Raw genomic sequence first — 9,476 nt, 5'->3', positions numbered from 1 at the left:
AGATACTTTGAGTAAGTATAATGAGTTTTTGTAGTTATTTTAACACACAAAACCTAATGCTAGAATTTTCTATTTATAATGAAAATTACATAACTGTTGCGAACATCTCTTTTCTCAGACGCTGACATGTCTTCGCTTGCATGTTTTTTGTCCTTAACTTACTTCCACATGTCCTTTAAGTTTACATAAGGCCAAAAACGGTTATTTAGCCTTGGCACGTATTCAATCTCCTCAGTCGAAAAAAATTCCAAATCATTCAAGAAAACTCACTAAGTCCCCAAGATTAGTGTGCGTGTAAGACATTCGACACACTCTTTTGAACCACTATGTCAAACCATCCAATTAAAATCTCGTCAAAATAATATCAACAAATTTAACTGAGCTCCTTCAATTATTTTAACTTCCCCTAACTTGTTGAACAATTAAGACACGTTGAATAATCTAACTGACATACACAATTAAGAATACCAACCTTTAAATATTGCGTTCAACCTATTAATATGGACTTTTGTCAATATACTTTAACTTGGGTCCTTATGAGTCATGTTATCATATTCAAATGAATTTTCTTCTATCTAACATATGAGTCTAAATTTATTTGGACTAAATATATACCAAATACAATATTTATTTAATAAATTGAAAAATAAATTTTATCTAGAGGGAGTATTTGCTTAACGAGAACTTTAAAATGTGTCATAGATGCTATAAAAATGAACCGTGTGAGTCCTCGTGAGTCTTGCACTCTTGCAATTCAACTCACATGAATTTTGTTCTATTTTGCGGTTGAGTCCAGGTTACAGAGTCAGGTCAAGTAATTAGAGCAGGCAGGAAGACAACCCTATAACAAAGGTTGACGTGGCAGACATGCACCTCTGTCATGCTCGATTCTCCATAAGAATTGACTGCTTCCGCTTTTAACGGTTACTTTCAAACAACTTCACTAATCACTAGCAATCCATCCTCGTTCACCCTAGATTCCCATCCCCCACATCATATCAAATAATGGACCCCGGTGCTACCAACAACATCCCCTTCCTATGCCTTTTTTCCAAGAATATGCAATTTCATACCGTATATAATATATGTATCAAACTAACACTAATAAATTGTTTTTTCTTTTATATACTATTTCTTAATGTGTGTAGTGTAGTAAATGGGTTATGTTATCAAAAACTCTTATGATACAAACTGTGGCCAGTAAAGTGCATTAGTATTAACTTCCTTGACTATTGGTCTTTATTTGGCAACACCAATATTCACTTTTCTCCTCAACTTTTTTAACATTAAAATCACCCATCACATGTCTACCCACTCAAAATACCCTTATTTATAAACCATTCCAGCAACGCCAACAAAACAACCAGTAGTTAACTTCTTGATATGCACACTCCCACTCCCTCAAAACGCCATGAGAAAAAGACGAAAAACAACCCATAAACCCCACACTCACTTCTTTCTCCTAAACAAACAAAAAAACATAACAATACATAGATAGAACTAAACCAAAAACCAAATTTCAGAAAATAGCCCCACCATTACCACACACATCTACAGCTTGCAGAACAAGTTCATATCAAAAGGGAGAAAATGTGCTACGTGGGAAAAGCAACAAAGATCTTCATCTTCATCGTCTCGGCGCTCGTTGTTACTGGTCTGATCATAGGATTCGGTCTCTCGCGACACCGACACAGCAATAACAACAACAACAAATGCTCCGATGAATCTTGCGGTACTTTCCCAACACCGAATTTCAATTTACCTACTCCTCCTTTTACACCAGGCAACCCCATTTCTATACCTGCTCCTCCGGTACAATCAGAATCTCCGCCAGTAACAAATCCAACTCCTCCTCCTCCGCCGCCTGACTCCTCCACCTCCAGCTCCAACTCTCCTCCTCCTCCTCCGCCTGACTCTAACCCGAACTCTCCTCCTCCACCATCAATTCAGTCTCCGCCGTCTCCTCCGCCGACTGTAGCAGAGCCGCCGACGGGAAGTACGCCGGGATCGGCGTTAGTGAGTCCGGGTCCTGTACATGCTATTTTCTAGGTTAGTTGATTGGCATTTTGATTTTTTCGATCAATGAAGAAAGGGGAAAATTGGTTGGTGGTTGTGGATTTGGATCTGATAGCTTTTTTTTACTACTTTTTATTTTTGTTTATTTACTGAGGTGATGATGTTTTTGATTTGAGGATTGGGGCATGGGGTGAGCATCTTTGTGAGCTGGCCTTGTGTAAATTTACTGAGTTGTCCCTACCACTTTAATTTAATAATGACTCTTTGCTTAAATTCTTGTTAATGTTTCATTTAATTTAACTGCACATTAGTAATACTATCCAATTCATAATTAAACTTGAAAATAGTGTATAAATGATACTTTTAATTTGTTAGTATTCTCTCTGCTCAAAGTATAAGTTATTTTGTAAAAATAAATTATCTCAAATTATAAGTTATTTTATAATTTTATTACATTAATAATATTTTTCTCAATATCATTCTCAAGTAACATTAATTACCATTCTTAATTTTTGAGAAATGTTCAAAACGATTTATAATTTGGGACGGAGGAAATATTTGATACGAGTGAAAATAGTTCATTTTGTATACTCCCTCCGTCTCATAATAAGTGTCATATTTCTATTTTATTTGTCTCAAATTATTTATCCATTTAGAATATCAATATAATATTTATTATTTCTTTTTACTAATTTACCTTTATTTATTGTATTTTAATTTATTTAAGTATTTCATTACCTATTATTAATAAGGTTATTTTAGTAAATGACTCATTTTATCATTGAAATCAACATAATTAATTATTTTTTAAAAAAATTTAAAAATTTCAAAGAGAATACAATAGGAGGGATGGAGTAATTTATAAAAAAATAAAATCTCTACAGTAGCCTCTATGTGTAGGCTTTGGTAAATAATTTCAAAAGATCTCATGCAGCGCACTTGTTGGGATGAAATTGAGAATGTACCATATTAAGTGTCTTGAGGATCTCACATTCAAATTTTGTAAAGTGAATTCTAAACATTAAATCTTAAATAATACTTACATATATATAGAACACCTCCAAAGTAGACCTAAGAGAATGCTTCACCACAATATGATCTTCATCTCTAACTATTTTTATAATTACATCGTCCTCTTCTTTACGGGTGGTGGAAGAAAGCTCAATTGGAAAAGAATACATTTGCAAAAGACATGTTATAATAGGAAGAAGAATAACCTAATACATTGAGGAAAGACCAACTAGTCTTGAAGATGGTCATTATAGCTTTATAGATTATTAGAATTACAACTACTCCAACAAAAAAAGTCTTTAAAATACTTATCCTAGTTAAGTTACAATATGAACAAAATTCATTTATTAAAGAAGAGAATAAGATACAAAGAGAATAATAAAGGGATAGTGGCACAACTTAATACCCGTTTGCATGTTATTTATGTATAATTTTGATTTTAACTAAGTAATAAAATATTAAATTGATTATATTTTATTTATAAAATTTTCTTCCACCAATTGAATATTTTTTAAAATATATTACCGTTCATCTTATACATTTATAACTTCATCTATTTTAAATTTTGTTGATAGAAAAAATATTTTTTAAGAAAAGAATAAGATAACGAAACTCACTTGCTCACTAAAAATGTTAGTAGTAAGGTTCGAACTATGGGCGCTTTATGAGTAGAAGATTTTAAATCTTTATCCTTAACCTCTTAGAAAACTAACCTTTTTTTAGCATACAGAAACGCTTAAGAAAGTAATTAAATAATTGTTGGAGGATTGATATGAGTGAAAATGGTCTCTGTTGTACAATTAAAATAATATAAAAACATCTACAATAACTTCTATGCTGATAACACGAAAATGTATCGCGTATTAGACTTGGTTTACATGGATTTATTTACCGTTTTAAATGATTATATTGTTTCACTCTGTTATTTTTGCTATATTTTCAGGTGTTTGCAAATTATCCAAGCTTGCATGGAGAAATGGAAGAAAAATGACCAAAGATGTAAACTTTTGCTAAATAGCAGAAGTGTTTGCATAATTCTGCTAAACAGACGACACAACTCCCCTACCCCGACCGACACAGACGAAAAGTGTACCCCACAATACACACACATGACGAACGACACATGCCTTATATTACTTAAACCAGAAGAAGCCCACGAACGATTAAAGAGAAGCCCAGTTTGACGAATTCTCACACGATTCAAGTGAGGCTCCTTAGATTCTAGGGAGATTAGGTCGTGCAGTCACATTATATAAGGGATTCAGTTATTCATTGAAGACTCTCTCTTCCTGCCGTCAATTGGATTTTATTTATTTTCTCTGCAAGTTTATACTTTCCTGTTATTACCTTTCTCTTTGCAACCCTTGTTCTTAGCCATTTTATTTCACTTTTCATAGCAATAATTCCTTGCACTGAGGAATTATTGCACCTTAGATTTAGTTTCTATTTTCGGAATCGAATTTGTACTAGAAGAACATCGTTTGTACTGTTGAAGCACTTGGTACTTGAAGATATTTCAATTTATTCATATAATTTCTAGGTTCTTATTTATATGTTTAATTTGTCTTATAATTTGATTGCTATGTTGATATCATTGTTTCCATATTGTCTATTATGGATGTTCGTAATAAAAAGCATGTTAGGCTAATTTTCTAATACTGGTATGTAAGGTCACCGAATCGACGGGTTCGATAACGATTTGGCATAAAAACTAATTAAAAGTTTTTTCTGGTCTTGATTTCTAAAACTAATACCAAATTGTTTTGTTACGAGAGTACATTACAAACTAAGGTCTAAAATCAACACAAAGAGAGTTTGAGGTTTTTACCAGATAGTAGTCATCAAACATTAACTCTAAATATAGTGAGAGCGCTTTAAATGATTTAGCGATAGTGTAATCTAAGTCAATAAACACGAGAGCAAACTTTAGAACTGACAGTGTAATCTAAGTCAATAAACACGAGAGTGTGAGGTAAAAGTTTTTAATTCGAATAACTTATTCTAAAAAGTGTTTTTATACTTTAAATTATGCCATTGATTTATTGAACCCCGAAGTCCGACAATTACATACCGGTATCTTAATATTTGATTATTTAATTAAATTTATATTTAACTCTTGTTTCCCTCTAAAACCAAGAAACCGATAACTTTAGCTAAATTTGTAACATAAGATCGTACTGTATTGATCCTCAGTTCTCGTGGGTTCGATATCTTTCAAAACTAAATGATTAACTGTGCACTTACAGTTAGTATCCCTATAAACTTATAAAGTCTTGATCATATGCCTAGGCCTTAGAAAGCAATTTCAAAAGATCTTAGGAAGGTTCACTTATGGAGACGAAACTGAGAAGACGTCATATTTACTATCTTAAAGACCTCACACTCAAAGATTGTGTTCTGGACTAGCCCAATTGTATCCATTGGCCCAATCCACTCATAAGTATGAGCGGCCCAATAAGCATTGCTCACTTCTTCGAGCAAGCCGAGGACAAATCTGCCCTTCTGATTATCCGCCGAACATAACTAACGTTGGCTCCCCAATAACTTAGAATCATCCGAGCACACTAGATCACTGTCCTCGCCAACGGCTAGTCCCCTCTGCCCGAATGGACTAAGACTTATTCAACGGTCTCTAATATTTTGGGCCCTGGAATTACGCCCAAGCCCATAAATATAGTGTGGCCCAATCCACACCGAGGAGAACATTATAAATAGCCCTCTACGCCTAGGGGGAAAGGTAATCCAAACCTTGGCCAAAACTTCATACCTAAGTTGTACCTTTGTTATCTCTCTTACTTTGGCATTGGAGTATCTTGCAGGTACAATCCTTTTTTTCTCAACCATCACCGAAGATCAAGTCGTTTGTTGTTGGCCACCTATTCTGCTCGTCCCAAACAGATTGTTAAGAGGACTCTGACTATAAAATCTTTAATAATACTATTGTACGTGTATAACACCTATAAATTAAACCTTAGAGGACACTTCACCACATGGTTTTGTTCCTAACCATTTCTATAATACATCATCTTCTTTTCTGTGGAAGAATACTCAATCGAAAAAAATAAGTTTACAAAATATAGGTACAATAGGAAGATGAGTTTTGAATATGCAATAGGAAAGAAAAAGAAAATTTTATCACATAATCACTTTCAGGGTTACATAGGATTGTGTCACAGAGTAATTAGAATGACTAGATTTAACTACTACTCAAACCAAAAAAATCATTAAAATACTCATCTTAGTTAATACTTTTATGAACTCTTCTAAAATGCAAACAAACCATATTATCGTAAGCCTAAAGAGTTAAAGGGTGTCTTACAATCTAACTGAATATAGCTTGTATGTATGCTACTGATTTTTAGTATCTTAAACTATGAATATATTTGCATTTCAATGGTAGTGTTAGTGATCATATTTATAGTAAATTTTATATTATATGGATCAGATTGAAAATAATAGAAGATTTGTTGTTATGAAGATAATGAAGGTTTAATGTTGTTGTTGTTACTGTGTTATTGATGGTTTTATGTTATTGAGATATTGTAATTTGTTGTTATTGAAATAATGAAGGTTTAGTGTTATTGTTGTTATTGAGATGTGGAATATTTTAGTATATTGAGATATTGTAGTTTTGTTGTTATTGAGATAATAATGGTTTACTATTGTTGTTGCTATTGATTTATTGAGTTATTGAGTTATTGAAGGTTTATTTTTGTTGTTTTGAGTTATTGAAGGTTTAATGAAGGTATTTTAATGTGTTGTTGTTTTGAACATCGATGGACAATTCATCTAGCGCCACTCATACAAATTAGTATTATACTATAGAGGATAAAGGCAAAAGAAAATCTAGAGGTGCTTCTATGATGTAAATTATCAAAAGTTCGCAATTCGGGTGTTAGGTTTCTGATCGAATTTGACCATAAAACTTGGACTTGTTATGTTAAGAATAATCCCCTTTTTAGCAGTTATGCGACGTTTCTTGGATGTTGCAATATGAGTATTTTGATAGATGATTGGGCTAATTTATCAACTAATTTAAACAAAGAATATGGACAAAAATTAAGGTATTAATTTTAATTTACATGATTCAATAATTTTTTTAATTACTAATACCTACTTATTGATGAAGCTACAATACCAAATTAAAAATAATAGAAGGAAAAATAATGTTAATCAGTTAGTGTTAATAGATGAATGCAAGTATTTAATGTTTTCCATATGCATAAACCATTTTTAAATGATTATAATCTAAGATAATTATTTGAGAGTGTTTTAAAGAGTTAATGACGACTTTGGTGGATTTCTCTTTCTTTTTTTGTGCCCAATTTCTTTCCCTCTGATGCGATTGGTTTCTATTTTCTTTTTCATTCACCCGACTTTATATTTGAGTGTTTGGTTGTCTTTTATTTGTGTCCATGAAATACATATCCTCCATTCTCAATCAATAGGATATTAAATTGGCCCAACAAACAAACAAACAAGAATTTATGAACTAAGAAATTATTTCTCTTCACAACTATTTTAGTGGCGAATGACAAGAATTGTGGTTTCATCATTTCGAATGCGCTCTTTTCTCATGCGATTTAGAAGAAGAAGAAAAATAATATTATTTCTACTTCTTCTTTTGATGAAAACAAGTATATTAGTTACATTTCTATAGTAACATAAACTCTTTATATTAGGGGTGGCAAAACGGGAAGCCCGTCCCACCCTGCCTTAAGCCCGCAAAAAATAAAAAACGGGGCGGGCAAGCCCACCAAGCGAGAATGGGCATAAAATCAAACTCGTCCCGCCAAGTTGGCAGCAGGCGGGCTTTCCCGCCTATTTATTTATTTTCATTTTTTTAATAGATTAATAGGTTTTTTTTACTTTTCAATCAAATTTTCACTTATATTTCAGAATAATTTTTATAAAGCATCTTTTAAACAAATTTTACTTTAAAAATCTTGCATATATTCACAAATAAATGTATAAGATAAAACCATCAAGAATTAGAATGACTAGAATTAACTGAAAAAGGGCTGGCTTAAGGCGGGACGGGTTGAATGAATAGGTGGGGCGGACTTTGGCGGGTGGCGGATTTTGGAGGGCTACGGGTTTTGATGGGCAGCGTGCCCAAAATCCCAACCCAACCCGCCATTTTATGTCGGGTGTGCGGCCCGGCGGGCCATGACCCGTTCTACCACCCTTACTTTATATTTATGTTAAGGTGCTTTTTACCTTTCCAATTGGCTATTTTCTCATGCGATTTTTAAGAAGAAGAACAATACTATGTATATTTCTTCTTTTGTATGAAAACAAGCATATTATTTACATTTCTATAGTGATATAAAGTCTTTATATCTATGTCAAAGTGCTTTTTTTTGTAATATAAAATATTTATTCTAAAACTTAAAATGCTGGCTGTGGGGTTCGAACCCACGCGCACTTATGTGCAGAAGATCTTAAGTCTTCCCCCTTAACCTCTCGGGCAAACCAGCCACTTATTGTTATTCTACATTTACATTAACAAAAGTAATTAAATCCTTGTCGGAGGATTAATATGGGTGAAAATTTTCATCTTGTACAATTAATAGAAAATAAAACCCATACAATAGCTTATACGCCAAGGACTTGGGAAAAAATTCAAAAGACCTCATGAAGGGCCATTTATTGAGACTAAACTAAGAAGGCGTCATATAGAGTGTCTTGAAGAACTGACACTCAAAGTTTATAAAGAGAATTCTAAAAATTAAATCTTCAATAATACTAGTGTACATGTAGAGAACCTCCAAAGTAGACCCTAGATGAAACTTCACCATAATATGATCATCATCCCTAACGATTTCTCTACTTACACCGTCTTGTTTTTTGGTGGAAGAAAACTCAACCAGAAAAAAATTATTTACAAAAGACTTATTACAATAGGAAGAATATTACTCGAATACCTCGTGTAAAGGTTAACTAGTTTTGATGCTGGTCATAATAACCATTTAATGGTTTGGGATATTCACTAAGAAAGAATAAGCATACATTATCACATAACCATTCTCATGAATACATAGACTTGTGTAACTAGAGTCAATAGAACTACTATAATCACTACGAATCCAACAAAAATAATATTTGAAATACTCATCCTAGTTCGTACCTGTATCGACTCTTCTAAAATACAAAATATAAATATTAGTGTAAGTCAAATTAGATAAAGGAGGTGTAAAGAAGATTTCTCTTAAAGAACTTGACTGGGTTTTGATAAAGACAACAATATCAACAAAGAAGAAAAAGATGAAGACAATGAATGATAAAAAGAAAATGTCAAAGATCATTAAAGTTAAGGTTAAGCATATCTATTTATCTTTGATAGATCTCCTTTTAGTTCATATATCACTTAAAGTCTTAGACAATATCATATAATTGAAAGATAACATATTTGCTAAGTTAAAAATGGTAGAAACCATAGGAAAAAG

General features: G+C 32.6%; 1 protein-coding gene and 1 non-coding gene across 2 annotated transcripts; one reads left to right on the top strand and one right to left on the bottom strand.

Annotated features, from left to right (window-relative positions):
* Nucleotides 1-1,286: 1,286 nt before the first annotated feature.
* Nucleotides 1,287-2,289, top strand: LOC131648066 (uncharacterized). Its single transcript, XM_058917859.1, has one exon. It carries the CDS (start codon nucleotides 1,591-1,593, stop codon nucleotides 2,047-2,049), a length of 459 nt encoding a protein of 152 aa, XP_058773842.1. The 5' UTR covers nucleotides 1,287-1,590; the 3' UTR covers nucleotides 2,050-2,289.
* A 6,135-nt stretch (nucleotides 2,290-8,424) lies between these two features.
* Nucleotides 8,425-8,507, bottom strand: TRNAL-UAA (transfer RNA leucine (anticodon UAA)). The gene has a single exon. It is a non-coding gene; the product is annotated as a tRNA-Leu (tRNA).
* Nucleotides 8,508-9,476: the final 969 nt, after the last annotated feature.

The sequence above is a fragment of the Vicia villosa genome, linkage group LG2, assembly GCF_029867415.1.
Source record: "Vicia villosa cultivar HV-30 ecotype Madison, WI linkage group LG2, Vvil1.0, whole genome shotgun sequence".
Classification (NCBI taxonomy): Eukaryota; Viridiplantae; Streptophyta; class Magnoliopsida; order Fabales; family Fabaceae; genus Vicia; species Vicia villosa.
Note: the sequence above shows the minus strand (reverse complement) of the source record. Positions and strands in the feature narration are given on the sequence as shown.